The 16,714-nt window shown below is 39.2% G+C and overlaps 3 protein-coding genes across 12 annotated transcripts in view; 1 reads left to right on the top strand and 2 right to left on the bottom strand.

The window, feature by feature from the left end:
• Positions 1-2,645, bottom strand: part of Lmpt (four and a half LIM domains protein limpet) — a 119,864-nt gene extending 117,219 nt beyond the window's left edge. The window contains exon 1 of one of the 2 annotated variants that reach the window (XM_071782752.1): positions 2,533-2,645. The gene's annotated coding sequence lies outside the window, so the exon portion shown is untranslated. The remainder of the gene's footprint in view (positions 1-2,532) is intronic. The other variant, XM_071782761.1, reaches the window with a different exon arrangement.
• Positions 2,646-5,366: 2,721 nt separating this feature from the next.
• Positions 5,367-7,609, top strand: Rpiiic53 (RNA polymerase III subunit C53). Its single transcript, XM_071793145.1, has 7 exons — positions 5,367-5,512; positions 5,672-6,087; positions 6,146-6,263; positions 6,562-6,886; positions 6,958-7,076; positions 7,136-7,363; positions 7,445-7,609. The coding sequence occupies exons 2-7, from the start codon at positions 5,819-5,821 to the stop codon at positions 7,562-7,564; spliced, it is 1,179 nt and encodes a 392-aa protein (XP_071649246.1). The 5' UTR covers positions 5,367-5,512; positions 5,672-5,818; the 3' UTR covers positions 7,565-7,609.
• Positions 7,610-7,650: 41 nt separating this feature from the next.
• Srrm1 (Serine-arginine repetitive matrix 1) lies at positions 7,651-16,450 on the bottom strand. 9 transcript variants are annotated; one of them, XM_071793066.1, is made up of 16 exons: positions 16,344-16,450; positions 16,143-16,238; positions 15,601-15,690; positions 15,147-15,269; positions 13,242-13,412; positions 12,609-12,772; positions 12,338-12,529; positions 11,439-12,254; positions 11,028-11,165; positions 10,454-10,960; positions 10,080-10,302; positions 9,840-9,925; positions 9,514-9,752; positions 9,255-9,416; positions 8,673-9,163; positions 7,651-8,600 (listed from the first exon to the last, which is right to left on the bottom strand). In XM_071793066.1, the coding sequence occupies exons 2-16, from the start codon at positions 16,152-16,154 to the stop codon at positions 8,388-8,390; spliced, it is 3,627 nt and encodes a 1,208-aa protein (XP_071649167.1). In that variant the 5' UTR covers positions 16,155-16,238; positions 16,344-16,450; the 3' UTR covers positions 7,651-8,387. The 9 variants fall into 9 exon arrangements, with proteins under 9 accessions (XP_071649167.1, XP_071649184.1, XP_071649192.1 ...); XM_071793083.1 differs by having other exon boundaries at positions 7,651-7,772; positions 8,474-8,600; positions 16,143-16,433; XM_071793091.1 differs by having other exon boundaries at positions 7,651-7,772; positions 8,484-8,600; positions 16,143-16,433.
• Positions 16,451-16,714: the final 264 nt, after the last annotated feature.

Below are 16,714 nucleotides of genomic sequence, written 5' to 3'. Positions count from 1 at the left end.
CTACTTTAAAAAATTTAAAATAAAAAGACTAAAGCTTGAACGTGACGATTATTCTAACAATATAATGAGTATTCGGGTAATAATTTATTTATAATACTTACATAAAACAGATAGATCGATTCATTAAATTAAAGTAACTATATTTTGTCTAATTGACATATGTAATATTAAGATCGAGTTATATACCACCTTACGTAATTTTCTTCAAATATAATCAGCTTATAATACAAAGAGAGGAAACTCTTTGAAAGCATAATTAATTAAGCAAGAAATTGAAAATGTCCAAATATGCCTTTTCCATTCTTAATAATCCAAACATGATTTAACATTTAATTGTATTAAAAGCAACTTTTCTATCATCAATGCTCTGATCTTCTCTGAGTAATACTCTGTTTTATTTTATTTTATAAGTCATAAGATTAGTTATTATAAAAAGGAGTATGTATAACGTCTGCTAATGAATTATTTACATAGTTTCTAATATATCTTATTATATAACATTTTTATATAAGTCGCTATCATAACCTTGCAAGCAATATTTTTTATTATTTTTTTTTTATCGACATTTCATGGAGACATTTTTAACTGCTTATCGCGAAATATATGTATGCGCAAGGCTCACAATCTTTATCTATTCGTAACCACGTAAACCACGTTATGTCAACGTCGACGTTTCGGAACACATTGAACAAACATTGCTGTCAGCTTAAGCCCAATTATCTATTTATTGTTACATTCGTATCTTTAGCCTTACTAACGCAAACACACTACTGACTTTTCCAATGTGATGAAGATCCTAATACTACAAAACATTATGAATGAAAAGTAATCGCGCGAAAGATAATTGCGTAAGTATTTCCAAAATAATATTGTCCACATTTCTTCACATACGAAAATTTTAAGACGACGTTTAAATATCGACGCGCGTTCGTGAGGAAAGCGCGAAATATCGCATTCGGAGGCGCGAAATAACCCGTCCGCGACCACGGGATGGCTAATGAGAGGATTCTGAAAGAAGAGATTCCCGGCGCGAAAGAGTTTCAGGAAGACACGCTCTCGGATACTTCAGCTGCTCGAAAACCCGTCGATGTATCCGATGTCTGAGGGGGAGTACAGAACAGGTTTAAGAACTGCTGCGGCTGACCGAACTTCAAATCCGCTCTTCTATATACGGCCGAAGTCAGAAACGGCGCTCCGAAATCAATTCGTTCCCTTTCGCAGAATCACGATCAGTAATCGAAACTATCGTTAATTTCGATGAGTTCTAACGTCGACGCCACAAGCTGAAACTACGTTGGATTTTATCGATGGCAACGAATAAGAAATGATTCTGAATAGGGTTACTTTTGACAACTTGGAAGATTTGAAACTTTAAACCTTCGAAGTTTAAGGTGTCTTCAATCCTTCGAAACTCCGAAGCTTCAGAATTCGAATATCGAAACCCTCGAGACGTCGAAGTTAACTTCGAACCTTCGAAATTTAAGCTGTTTTCAAACCCTTTGAACCTTCGGAACTTCGAAGCTTCAAAATTTAAAGCCTTCGAAGCAAATCACCAATCTTAATTCTGAACTGTATTCAAATTTATGTTGTATACCGATATAAAAAGAAACGGACGTAATTTCGGCAAATCGAGTTTTAAGAACGTCAAGAATTCGATGTTATGTAAGATAAGATAAGAAAATGTATAGATAAGATACGGAAAACGTATATTCTTACGTCAATTTTTGCAGTTAAATATAGAGATTACCGTCATACTTCGATATGGCGTGGAAACGTGAACTCACCGAAATTGTACCGGTTTCAATTCCCGGTTTCTGACACGCAGGTAACGCGAATACGACTGTCATGCGTGACGGCGTCCTGTCCTGTATGCACCGCGCAACAGCTGTGCATTGTGAAAATAATCGTATCGGATTATAGAAAGGACAGTCAGCACGAAGAAAGTCTTCACTATGCAAATTACACTCGTCGAGAGGCAGAAATATATCTAAAGTATAGCTTGTTATCAACGCACGTTTCTCGTGAAAGCGACGCCGCATCATGGAGAAAGAAAGAAATATTCGTCGTGGAGAAATTAGGTATAAAAGTGAGCGGACAATTGGTCGATCAAAGTCGGAAAGTGGTCTGTTTCCTGTCAGAATTTAATTCGCAAGAATGTCTCTTTTCTATAAAATCTACAATCTGCTCGCAACGTATTACTTCGAAGTGGCGCTATTATCGAAACAGAAGTGTTAATCCTCGCGGAACACCTTGTCCCCTGATATGCAGGACTCACTCACTTTCCCATGGTATACCGATTATCGAACACCACGTGCATATTTATGTAGATAAATTAAATTTCCGTTCTATACAAGCGGGCCCTCATCTCACGTTGATCGCGCGGGATCGAGATCGATCGTAGATCGTGCGTCGCTCAGCGGAACCCACGGATTTGGGGATTCACCCCTGGCGCGGGGATTCGCGCGTTGCGGAAGGATTTAGGAAGAGAGGCAATATTCGAATGCCGGTAGCGGGTTTGCTCCGAATTTTCACCTCCTGCCGGAGGACGACCTGGGTGAACTCGCGGGCACGCTGAAACGCACGGCGCCGTGGCACGTGGCACGTCGTCGCATGTCCTGGCGCACGCTCCTTCGCTCGCTCGCTCGCTCGCCCGCTCGCTCGGCACCTAAACGCGTGCGGCGGCGGCAGCAGCGGGAACGCGTGCAGCAGCGGCCGGCGTTCGGGCGCTCCGCGTCGCGACTGCCGGCGCGCGGCGCGGCTAAAAAACCATACGATGACCTCATCCGCGCCGACGGTGCTCTCCTCCTGCCCCATGTCGCTGCCGCTACTAGCCGTCCTGAAAACGTCACGCCGCCGGCGCCGACGCCGCCGTCTTCCGCAGGTTGCCGCGCCGCAGATACCGCGCGCGCTTATCTGCGAGCGCGAGCAGACGCGAAGGCGATGCAAGAAAATGCACCGTCAAGTTTTGAAAATTTATACAGAGAAATCAAACATCTCTCTTAAATATATTTTTTTTTTAATTCAGCGAAAGATAACTTAATTGCAAATCGCTCGACAATCCCTTTAAAGTTTAAACTATTCTCTCAAAATTTGCGAAGTTACAGATTATAAAAGCGCTCTAGAGTAAAATCTTTAGTTTGCGAATCTTTAAATCAATATCACTGGAGAAGATTTTATTTAATAAACAATTCTTTATGTATTCATTTTTGCAAATTATCGATATAATCACGAATTATTCTGAAAATTTACTTAATTGATATTTCTGGATGATTTTTGTTTATCAACGCATACTGACTGTCGTCAAGCGGATTTGATTTTTTGTGAAACGCCGTCGTTGCTATCGCAATGTAATGAAAAATATCTCTCTTAATATTAATTACGTCGTACTTTATTCGCGATGAAGAAATTTAACGCATGACGATTGATCTCTCTCGTCGCAGAAACAAACTTTTCACGGCGACTTCGTCAGGCGTCACACAGCGACTAATTGTTTCATATTTATTTAACGTGGGTAGGTAACGGTATTTCTCCGTTACCATCAGTAGTATACCGACTAACTGCTTTTCGTTCCGGCCGCAATATTTGTCGAGAGAAATGTAATGTACGAGACTTTTTCAAATTAGGCGAAATAAATCGACGTTGCTCGTTGGCTTCGGTTCTTTTCTCAGCCTAAAGCTGCCCGTCTTTTAATTCTTTTTGGCCTAACACGTCTTCCGTAACAAAAATTTCGTTATAAATAAAATAGCATTGAATATGTAACTTTCCTGGAAAGCTCGAAAAAGATGAAACGTGACGTTCAAAATATATAGAATCGATCGAAAGCAAGTTTGATTTTTTATTCTGGCATTAATCTGAGAGAGAATTAACCTTAAAATATGAAAACCATTTTGCGATTCAATTAAAAGTCTTATTTGCATCACGATTATGATTTATTTTGATGGCGATCCGTCGATTCTCGCAACGCGCGGAATCAGCAAATGGCGACCCTAAATTTCTCTGCCGCATATTCGACATTCATATGATCGCACAAGTATGATCTCCGTAATTACAAAAGGGATACACACATACCTGGCGATAGTCGGGCAGCTGTTTAGATTTACGATGCGCTTCGGCGAGAAAACAGCTGGAGAGTGGAGACTGCGGAGACGTGCGACGAGGATCTCATTGCGTTGCTCCTAGGCGCGCAAAAATGGACACCAAAATCGCGACATCGCGCGCGATGTGTTACACAAGTTATATACAAGCACACTTCGCTTCGTCGACTCGTTAACTCGAACGACACCCCCGACACTGTTCGATGCACCCGCGACCCGCGGGAGTCCCCCGCGCGCGAAATTCACCTTCTGCTCGAAACGATCGCGAGAGATACGGTACGGATTCAGATCCGCGACGCCGGGCGTCCCGTGACTCCTGCGAAGTGTGACGTAGTGGACGTACAACACCCTGAACTTCGCGATTCGAAATCTGTCAGAACGACGCCGCTGCGACCCTCCGAGCGATATCGAACTCGACGCGAACTTCGCAGCAAACGATCACTTAACTTGTCGTAATAAAGGCCGGTATTCATAGTCGGTTCTTATATTTAAGACCATCTTAATACTTAAGACGGTCTTGAAATAAGATCTGATTATGCGAATACCGGCCAAAGAAATATTTTGACGAACATCGGGAATTTAATTGATAGATTAGAATCGATGAAAATCGAATCAAATCATGCAATTACAATTATTTGTTTAACACAAATAAAGTTTTCATACAAACTATAATTGCATAATTTTAGAAGAGAGTTTATCACCGAACTTCTTTTTAATATCTCACTTTTTAATACTTTCAATATGTTAAAGATCCATGAAAAAAGTTTCTGGAGCTATATTTATATATGTATTTACCATTTGTTCACACGTTATATTCTATCACGCGTATATACTATACTTATATTTATATTATCATAGCTTTATAATTTAACTGAAATTTCAGAATTTCTATGTACAGTAATATTATATTTAATTAAAACAGAATAGATATACGGATAATACTAAAAAGTTAATATTATATCTTTCTATCATATAAATTAAGCAATTAAAAAAAAAAATCGGCATAATTAAGTCCTAATTTATTGCTTTCATCCCGAATTTATTGCTCCTATCCATTTTGGTTTTTCTAAGTCTATGGAAATAGATGCATAATTAGAGATTATAGAGAAAGAGAAAAAAAATAGAAGCATAAAAGGTACAAAAAGTACAGCTGTAAAGAATTGGATCTTTGATTGATAACAGGTCCTGGATGTTCTTTTTAGCTGAACTTCTTGCACGATTCATCTTTCCTCTTTTTCTTTTCACGTTGGAGAGAAAAAGAAAAAATATAAACCGTGCAAAAAGTGTAGCTAAAAAGAGCAGGTCTAACTAACATGGCGACCGAGAGACAGGCTAAACACATCGAGCGTGGTAGGGCACGTGGAAAATACTGTGCATAAAGAAATTCGCACTGTGCGTAACCTCGATGCAAACTTCAGGTATTAATTGTGCGAGTGTTTAGTCGCAAAGTTTTTCTCTTTTTCTCAAACCTCTCGACGGACGGACAATCGAGGCGTTGCGACAAAATCGCTTTATTAAATTTGGTAGTATTTGAGGTTAATTGCTGACTGATGAGAGAACGCATTGTATTGTTGCAGAACAAAATGCTGATCAATCCTGAAAGATAAATCTATGGACGTGTCAGAACATAGAGAATAAAAGAAAGAGAATCGTGCTGTGTTTGGAAACAGGAGCACACGGACGTATGTACTGCTTTATTAACAAATAGAAGACCGTCTGTGAACATGGCTTCAAACGGTTCGAACGATGCCCTTCACGCGAACGTGCGAGTGAAGATAGAACCTGGCACGTCTGTGTCGTCGGAGCCGTCGACCTCGTCGCTTTTGGAAAGGGTGACGAACATCAAAATGGAGCCAGGCTTACCCACGACCACGCAGAGGCTGACGTCCTACCGGCTGCCGCGGGACCTGACCCTGGGTGGAAACATTAAGACTGAAAAACCGAAGAAGGTGTACACGCCAAATCTCAACGTTCAAAGGAATAAGAAAAAGGAGTAAGCTATTTAATTAATTTGCGACACGGTCTAAATGCTAAAGGTAATTCGATTTCAGCGATCCAGCAATCTCGGTCAAAACCGAGCAGGCGAGATCGAGAAACAGCGATCGCGGAAGGGAACGAGGGAGAGGTGACAGAGGACGTGGACGAGGAGACAAAGGAAATATAATACAGGTAATGCTACTATTTTGAATATCTTTTAGCCTAACGTGCCTAATGTGCTCTCATATATTTATCAATTATTTATATTATTAATTTAATATTACTTTTAGTTCATTATTTATTTCCAAAATGATTTACCACCTCATTCCTTTACTCGCAATCTTTAAACTCTCCAATTAACCTCTTACAAATCGAGATATATATACAGGCAGATGAATTTAGAATTGTTTTTCTTTAGGTGTATTCAATATCTTATAATCATAAATATCAATTTTATAATATAAATAATAGGATTATTCTATACTTCTAGTCTGTTGGTGTATGGTCGGAAGGAATATATACGGCACCTACCGCACCTAGAAAATTTGATGGTCCTAGAACTTCCAGTAGCACAGGAAGTGCTACAAGACGTCTGGAGAAACCAAAATTAATTAAAAGTAAGATTATCGATAAAATAGAAGAAGAGAAGAAATTACAGAGTCTGTCAGGAGATGATTTTATCGAGGATGACCCTTATACTGATGCTGATGAAAAGATGTGTCCTCTTACACTGCCACGAGTTAAAAAGGATACATATGATGGGATTGATAATGACAAGACCGATAACAAACCGGCCATCTCAGAAAATGGTGAAGGTAAGTTTAAGATATCCTCTTTTAGTAATCTTATCGAACTCATATACATATATAATTTTTTTCTTCCATAGCCGTAAATATAGAAAAAAGAAAGGAAAGCGAGCAAGACAAAAAGGAAGAAATCACAATTTCTAAAAAAATAATTTCTCAAATAATCGAAAACAAGGCCAATTCCTATACATTAATACAGGTAAGAATATCATATGAATCCATTATAACTATTATTTAATAATTATAATTGATCAACAGTTTCCAGAATCTCTGCCAGGTCTGGAATCTAGTAGAGAGGAAGCAGGATCAAAACCAAATACAAGTACTCGTAGTGATAGTAAAGCAAAAACCGAGCGTTGTACCTTAAAAGGTTTAAGAGATGGTCTTTTAGGCAAACTCGAAATTTTAAAATCGGGTAAAACGAGATTACGTATTGGCGAGATGTGTTTTTTTGTCGATATTGGAGCGCAGCAACGTTTTCAACAGGTATAAAATTGTATTTTTATAATTTGTAATTCGAGCACAAAAGTATTATCGCAATCCTTCAAGTAATTAATTACTTTTCAGGACCTTTTAGCTGTAAAAATAGACGCTGCATCACAAACCGGTGATCTTATCAATCTTGGCCCAGTGAATAACAAATTAATTTGTTCGCCAGACTTGGAATCCGTGTTAGAAAATTCGTAAGATTCTGTAAATGTGTATTATTTTAAATATATTTATATAAAAGGATGTTGAGTTGTAGGAAATTTATGAACAATACACAATGCGGATTATAATTCTCAATGCTTTTATATTTTTTTTAATACTAGCAAGTTACGTCAATTTATTAAATAAATTATACGTCTGCAAATTCGGTATGGCGATTCTGATGTCTAGGAGAAATTAGGAGTCACTGTAAAATAGAAACGATTATATCATTCGGGAACACACAGTTTTTGCAAATGGGGGTTTTTGCTAGTTCTTCGATTTATACACACAAGTTGCTGTAACATTGTCATTTAAGTATGCTATTTTATTATTTTCTAAACACTGCAATGAAAACTAAGCTTTATACAAATTAATTCAAAGAAATCGCTGTGCTGCATACGAGTCCTAATTTCACTTCAACTTACTTAGCAACTAAAGTCCGAAAAAAATGTATAATTTTTTGTTGAGTCTTCAAAACATGTAAAACCTTTACATTATATCAGCACGTACATGCATATTCGTATCAATATGAATAAGTATACTATCTGTACACTGTTTACTGATACGAGAAAAATGAGCCATAATTCTAACAAATCTTGATGAAGGAGAACATTAATCGTATTTTCTTCAATGTTTATGCGAAAACTATTTCACAGTATGAATGCCGTTCGATCTTGTTCCGAAGGGATTGAGTGATAAAAAGTAATAATCGAATTATTGATAAGAAACGAAAGTTATTCTATTCATAATACAATTAAAATGTTATCGCTATGTGATAGATACACGCATTACACATTCTCAAGGAGATCACACGTTAGTCTCAATCACTTCGTTCAATGCTATGTCCCTTTTTCATAGACTTTAATGCCTTTTCCCGAAGTTTCTTTTCCAGTTCTTCCGTATTACCTTCACTTACATCAGATTCATCTGAATCCGCAACCTTCTTCTTCTTGTGCTTTCTGTGCTTCTTATGCTTCTTGTGCTTCTTGTGTTTTTTCTCCTTCTTTTTCTTCTTCTCTTCGACTTCGCTTTCCTGGAAGGACAAGAAACTCAATTAACGAATATTTAAGGAATATAAATTTGTTGTCTGTAATAAAGACGTTACCTCCGATTCGCTGGTGCTGGTTTTTGCCTTTTTCTTACGCTTCTTTTTCACCTTTTCGTCATCCGAACTGTCGTCAACTTTCTTTTTCTTCTTCGAATCTTTATCTCCAAGTTCATCATCTTCTGAGCTGGAATCTCGTTTAGATTTCTTTGATTTTGATTTAGTTTCGTCTTCACTTGTCGAATCTTTTCTGGACTTTCGCGACTTAGACTTTTCATCGTCTGATGATGTCTCCCTCCTCTTTTTCACTTTTTTAGGTTCTTCGTCAGAACTAGAGTCTTTCTTTGATTTCCGAGATCTTGATCTATCATCTTCATTTCTACTTCTTTTAGATTTCTGCTCTTCTTCACCCGAAGAAGAGTCCTTTCGTGATCTTTTTGATTTTTTCAATTCTTCCTCTATTTCCTTTCTTGAACGCTTTCGCGAATCATTCTCAGCAACCTCGCGTTTCCTACTATCCTTTCTATCTTTATTACGATCATCCACTGAATCTATAACAAAGTAATAAAAATTATTTATATATAAATTATATTACGTATTTCATCAAAACATGTGCCAATTATTTATTTAGGAAGAATTTACCGGTTCGGCTAGTATCTCTAGCTTTTTTGTTTTTATCTGAATGCTTTCTGTCATCCTCAGAGTCTGAGCTCGATCCAGCTTTGCTCTTATCAGATTTATCTTCATCCGTCGAAGCTTTCTTTGACTTCTTCGATTTTTCTATCTTTTTCACTTTTCTCTTGCCTGTAAAATAAACATAAAAAAGGAAATATTATATTATATAAAAGATTTATTATACGTTGTGTTAATTATTAGCTAATTATTAAAATGTATATTTTACCTTCACCATCGCTATCTTCACTATCTGTAGAACCATCACGTTTTTCTCTCTTTGTCTTTTTAGCCATTTCTACAGGTTTCTTGGATGGAGGTTCCAACGGCTTTTGAGTAGACTTTTTGTCTTCTGTTACTAATTTCGTTGTTTTCAAAGACTTTTCATCTTTCTTTAGAGGGAAAGCGTCTGCAGCAGTAAAATTAATATCTACAACCTTCATTGGTGATTCATCCTTAGTGTCTTCTCTGAAAGTAAAACACAAGTAAAGTATATACAGAATCGTAGTAACGAGAATATAATACTATTCACTAAACAAATGTCTTACAACATACTTAATCGTCATTTTAATTTTGGCTATTGCCACAATGTCTTCGGTCTTCTTGAACGGCGAAGGTGTACGCGACAAACTCTTCGAGAACTTGAAAGTAAAAAAAAAGGAACTTTTATAAAAGGATTTATAACAATATGTGCACCTTATATTAATATAATAAAGTATTTATATTATAGATATTATAATTATATTATAAAATTAAATCTCTCTATTAATTTACTTGATAATCAAAACAACTTACTCTATGTCTGGTAACAGGTAGTGAAGTAGCTTGAAGTTTCTTGGGGGAAACACTGGGCTCGGGCTTTTTCGCAGCAACAGGTTCTATCTTCTTAATTTCTTTCTCCGGTCGCTTAGCAGGTTCTTCTTTCACCGTTTTCTCTTTCTCTTTCTTCTTGGCATCATCCGTATGTTCACGTTCTCTTTCTCGCTTCTCCTGCGGCGTTTTGCGCTCGATTGATTTTCTGTAGACACAGAGTGCAAGCACATTTTCTGTAAAACATTATTCAACAAACACGCACACACAAATACATCACGACCGAGTATCCATCGATTATTATCCACCGATCGTAGACTCCGTGAAAGTATCATGTTCAAAGTGAAAATCTCACTCACCTAAGTGATTCGTCCTCATTGCTAGAGGAACTACTCTCGCTACTTTCCGAGCTACTCGACTTAGACCGGCCATTTCGTAATTCTTTTCGCGATCCTGTATCAGGCGGTCTTTTAGTTTTCTCATCCACTTTCCTGTCCTTTGCCTTATCCTTGGTACCCTTGGCACGGTCGGGAGACCGCTTCCCGTCTCTCGAACGATCCACCGATGATCTCTGATCCTTAGATCTCGATCTACGATCCTTAGATCTAGATCGACGATCCTTATCCCGTCGTTCTCTGGAGCGATCCCGCCTACTCGATCTGTCGCGTGAGGAAGATCTATCGTACCTGCTCGATCGATCCCGTCCGTCCGGCGAACGACGTCGGCTTCCACGTCGATCGGGCGAACGGCGCCTGTCACGTCTCTCCGATGACCGTCTTCGACGATCCAGCGATCTCCTGCGACGTCTGTCCTCGGGGCTCGGTGACCTACGACGATATCTCGCCGGACTTCTGCGTGGTGGACTGCTAGAACAATTTCTTATGCACAAAATGCAAAAATCAAGTTATTTAGTATACAAAAAAGAACACCAACCTGCGCCTATTAGGCGGTCTGCGCACCGAAGGTGGTCGCATGCTGCGGCTGCCGCTGTATCGGTCCAATCTCTCCCTTTCCCTCTCCCTTTCGCGTTCTCGCTCCCGCCTCCTATCGCGATCCCGGTCCAATGATCTCCTAAAAAGACAAAAAACATCGAAAATTCATACAAACTGTCGTCATTAAGGTTAAATTTTGTGGTGCAGAAAGATTAGATAGGTATATGGTGAACATTATCGCATTGTAATTTACTGTGCTTAATTTGGTGCAAGATATAACCGTGTCTCTTGATAATACAAGGAAAATTGTGTGTAATAGTTATAAACAAAATATTATATATAATTATATATCTTTTAAACAGCTTTTTACATTTAAAGATTAAATCTGTTATCAAAAGTTTATAAATCTTACCTTCGGTTTCTATCTCGTGATCTTTCACGTGATCTATCTCGCGATCTATCTTGCGATCGGTCTCGTGATCTATCTCGTGATCTGTTTCTGTCTCTGTCTTTAGATCGACCCCTATCCTTACGCGGCGAAGGACTTCTTCGCTTAGGAGCGGATTTTCTCTCCCGACTAGAGTCGCTATCACTGCCACTATCATCTTTGTTGGTTTTCCTGTAGGATCTTTTAGCTTGCACGCCATCCTTCTTCTTTCGTATCTCGAAGTCGTTCTTATCCTTCGCATCTTTCTCCTCGGATTCAGAGCTGCTGCTAGTACTACCGTCGCGTTTTCTATTGGACTCTCCAGTGTCCTTCTGTTTCTCCGGAGACTTCGAGCGGGACTTGGAGGATCTCGAGTCGCTCGAGTCGGACCTCGATTTTCTCGACTTGCTTCTGTCCTCGCTCTTAGATCGAGACTTCTTGGATCGCGATCGTGATCGTGATCTCGGCGATTTGGATTTGCTCCGCTTGGACTTGGTACGGTCCTGCGAGCGCGACTTTGATCTCCGGGATTTAGATCGAGATCTCCTAGATCTCGACTTGGAACGAGATCGTCTCGACTTCGAAACAGGCGATCGTGATCGACGTGTCTTCGAATCCCGACTAGGTGACTTCGATTTAGATTTCTTCGAACGACTCGGTTCGAACAACGGCGATCCAGATCGCGATTTCCTTGCTGATTTTTCCAACGATTCTGGTGACGGTGTGCGATTGTTCTTCTTCTTTCCATCAGCAATGCTCATCAACTTGGCTTGCAATCTTGATATTGCTACTGCAGCTTCCCTGCAAATACATAAAATTTAAATTGTATTTATAATATAAAATGTGTATTTCAGTAATGTATAAATATGATTGAGTTTACTAACGGCTTGGTTTTAACTGGCATCAGAGGTATAGCATTGTCCGGTTGCGGCGAATCTTCTCGTTCGACCTTAACCTCGAGCATATCTTTTCCGTTATCTTTCGAATTTTTACTCGGCGACCTCGAAACAGATCTTCTCTTACGACTCGATCGATCGCGATCTCTGTGTCGATCCCGCGATCTACTCCTTTTGCTCCTATATAAAATAACGTAAGATAAGTGATATGACATATAACCATGTTTCTTAGAAGCTATATTTTGTTTGATGATAATACCTGTCTCTATCACGATCCCTACTTCGATCTCTTCTACGCTCCTTCGATGAGCCTCTATCTTTCTCTTCCTTCTTCACTTTACTATCAGCGTCATCCTTTTCCTTTTCACGCTCCTTTTCTTTCTCTTTCTCCGCCAACGATGCTTGAAGCTTCTCTTGCTCTTCCTAATTTGATATATTATGACATAACATAAACTAATATTACTTACAAAATATCGCTTTCTTACAACTAAATATAATAACCAAGTTCAAATTGATCTCATCCATTTGGTTATTTTCACTGATTGTCAAAATATAGTGATTCAATTGTTCATTCATTTCTAAGAAACTTCATGCAATACTTTTGCAAGGACGTGATGAGCCAATCTATTTTTGTAAAGCTGCATGTATGCACTTTGCACACATACAAATGTTAAATATAACTATCGGATACTGAAGATTATTATGATTATTATCTGAAATAAGTGCAATAAAATTTACCACATAAATGTTTCATGTATTAATATATCGATATTTGATAAATGAAAATTACACGCAATAATATCAGATAGCCATATTTAACAATAGTTATGCTGCATGTGCTTATGAGACTTGATATTCGATTATTACATAGGAGGTAAAAACTGATAATTACCAATTTTTTTTTAATTTGATCCTTTTTTTGTTGCAAGAATGCCGCGGGAATGCCCGTAACACTTTCTTGAGCAGAGACCAAAAGGTCCCATAATTCACACATGAAAGAACGGGCATTCCTACCGTTGAGAAAGCCTGTCAGGTTGATCTGCATTTTTCGGGGGTCAGGGAACTGTAAAATATACAACGTACAAATTTAATTCTTTGTACATAAGAGTAACGAAAAAAGTCTTTGTGCAAACAGATTTTAACGATGAAATAAAAGTAAATTGTGTTAAATTTTTACTAAAATTTTGACAGATAATCTATATTCCTATTCTGTTATGAACTGCTTTTCCCCCTCGAAAAAGCAGATATTTAACTATTCTATATCTAAGCGTGCCTTACCACCAATGCCGCCGACCGCACTCTTTCGTACCTGCATTAAATAGTTACATGCTGAGGAGAAAAAAGAATTATGTTAAATGCAAGTAGCAGAAAATAGACCGATACCTCGTCACCCTTCATTGATTTTATTAACATTTACACCGCTAAGGTGCGTGAGCTGAAACGAGAGAGAAGCATGTACATATCGGATATCTGGCGAAAATGTCCGCCTGAAAATCGGAGAGATAATGTGGTATAAAAGGATCAACCTTTTCACCAACCTGTGACAGTGGCAAAGAGTCAAACCATGTGTAGGGATACCTCCGGGCGCCGTTTTCGCCTCAATCATGTCGACGCGTGACCGACAGTACGTCCGGAAGAATATCGAAGTCCTTCGCGAACTGAGTTTTGGTGGTAAGTAAGCGTCAGGTTGGCGCTCGACCGTGCTCTTGGAGCTCGACATTGGTGGTTCCAACGGAGAATCGTAGCTTGCGGCAGATGAAAGTTCCGAGGATCGTATTGGCACGCGGACGCCACCTTGGGATGAGATGATCGGGCAAAACGATGCCATCGCGAAGTTGAAGCACCCTGGGTGAGCGAAAGCTGCAAAGCTTTCGAAGTCCCACGGCTCGCGATGACAAACTACCTCGGTTGAGGCAGTTACAAGAACAGAAGTGACGCAGATCCGTCGCAGGAGACTCGTAGACATCGGCAGGCTCCGGAAAAGGACGCGAGACAGGACGCGTGACGTGATGAGAGTATCACCTGGAGATGCCGGCGACGTGTCGCGATGTTGACGTCGACGACGTGCAGTAGCCACGAAGATGGCGGCAGTGGCGGCGACAGCGGTGGCAGCGGCGACGTAACTGCTGAAGCTGAAGATTTGTCGGCGGTTCTAAGGTGTTGTTGAGATACCAACTGCCACAGCTGACTGATTAGGGTTGACGGCTGATAGAAAGGCGGCCAATCGGATGTAGAGAGGAGCACATCCGAATGCCATTTGGACAAAAGGGTTGGGCCCCACCAACGGTCTCTACTTATACTAACGGGGAATTCAAACACATATGATAAAAGACTGATTTTACACAGTTCAATGTGGCAGGATCAGCTACAGATCAGTTTTTTAACCTTTTTTTTTTGTTTTGTTTTGTTGAAGTGGATACGCTTGGAAAGGGATATATAGGCCGATTAAAAAACGAGGGACGATGAAACTTAAATATTGAGTGACGATGAAATTTATGGAAATAAAAAAAGAACAATGCGGCAAGTATGCCAAAATGGCTAAGAGAATATCTGCCTCATTACTTTGTGTTATCCAAACTCGGCACGTCGTGCAAAGTTTGGATATCATACGCTTGCGATTTGTACGAAAACATCGTGCTGAAATAATGCATATTTATCGATTTCCTATAATGATGAGGGGAAAAAGCCAAGTGACTGCATTACTACATTACTGCTTTTTCATAAGTTGTGGTACTAAAAATGTGTCTCTTATAAAACTGTCTAATTTCACTTGAATTAAGCGCAACACATCTCTTACCTTCTCGTCAAGTTGATTATACACAAACTCTACCACCACGTCGTCTTCCATTCCCAGAATCTGCGTGATCTTCGTCGTTATCCATGGCTTAAGCACATCAAGTTTCACTTTGCTCATATCCACCTATGACAAATGTGTTGAACATTCATGTTGTATTTCACATAAATTTTACAAACATCATAAATGCAGGAGAATATACAGTAGCAAAAGAGAGAAACAGCAAAATTTAATACTCCACTTAATCAAAGGCGATTAAATTTACTTTCGTAAAATTTAATTTAACTTTTGGATACTAGAATAACTTTTTAAATACTAAAATTTTAACTGTCAGAGATAGAAAAAATTTGCAACATTCTCGCTAATGCAGATTGTAGTTGATACAGCAAATATATATTAAACATTTAAAATAAATCTATAAAGAACAAGATGTAAAAAAATAAAAATTATTAATTACTTTTTGTGTCAATGAATCTCCAAACTTCATTTGCTTTAGAAGCTTCTTCTCCTTGTCGCTGAACCTGGTGTCCTGCGAAGCAGTTGTCCCCTGAAAAGACAAACAAGTGGAAAAGATAAATTTACAAGTTAGATAAAAAAAATTACAAGTTCTTAATATAGGCTAGAGAGAAACTAAAAATGAAAAATTATCTCTAATAATCTCCAAAATTCCAACATTCACTACTTTAAGTTGAATAAAAAATTGATCTCTCTTCAGCAAAAATATGGAGTATGGTCACGATATCACTTGAAAAGCTTCTAATTTTCCTAATCTTCGAATTAGAAATTTGTCGGAGCAAAGTATTTTTCAAGTTAAACAGAAACATCTTGCTCTACTCCGTTCGCGTCTCTACAAGTTTAAACGGTCAATAAACTCCTTCGGTCAATAAATCATTCTCAACAGCCAGAACGAAAACCGCGAAATGCCCTCGGAATTTTCGCCGAAAGCGAGGTCGAATATCAGGTCAGAAAATAACGCGCCGATGACGCGGGGCTCCTTACTGTGTACATCATCTTGGCAACGTGCAGCAGGAATCCGAAGCTCGGCGAGACGAGGTGCGCTCAAACGGCGAGACGCCGAGTCGACAGCTTGCTCCTCTGCGACGACAAACGAGTGGGTTAAATCAGCTCCGTGATCGTGACCGTCGTCGGAGCGACGGCGTTCGGGCGCGAGACGCGCTACTTCCCCGCGAGACAATTTACCTCGCTAAAAAATCATATACGGAAACTCAGCACGGTCCACTAATATGGCGGTCGTGCCCAGTCGTGGAGTCGTGCAACGATCACGCAACAGAACAGGAGCCGAGCCGAGGAGCGGCGCGCGCAGCGGCTGTGATTTACGATTTATCTAGATACAGAAACTCGACACAAAACCGTCCGAACTGGTAGCCGGAAACGGTAGGCGCGAAACAGCGCGAAATGACAAAGAAATTTCTTGAAAGAATGGCTACTGCGGCTACTCTTCAGTCCAAAATTGAACAAAAAATTTTCCAAGTAAAATATCCCACAAGCACAAGAGAGAGAGAATATCTTTATTTAAACAATACTGATATTTAATCATACATTTTTAGGAA

The sequence above is a fragment of the Temnothorax longispinosus genome, chromosome 1 (assembly GCF_030848805.1).
Source record: "Temnothorax longispinosus isolate EJ_2023e chromosome 1, Tlon_JGU_v1, whole genome shotgun sequence".
In the NCBI taxonomy this organism is placed as follows: domain Eukaryota; kingdom Metazoa; phylum Arthropoda; class Insecta; order Hymenoptera; family Formicidae; genus Temnothorax; species Temnothorax longispinosus.
This window is presented reverse-complemented; position numbering and strand designations above follow the sequence as displayed.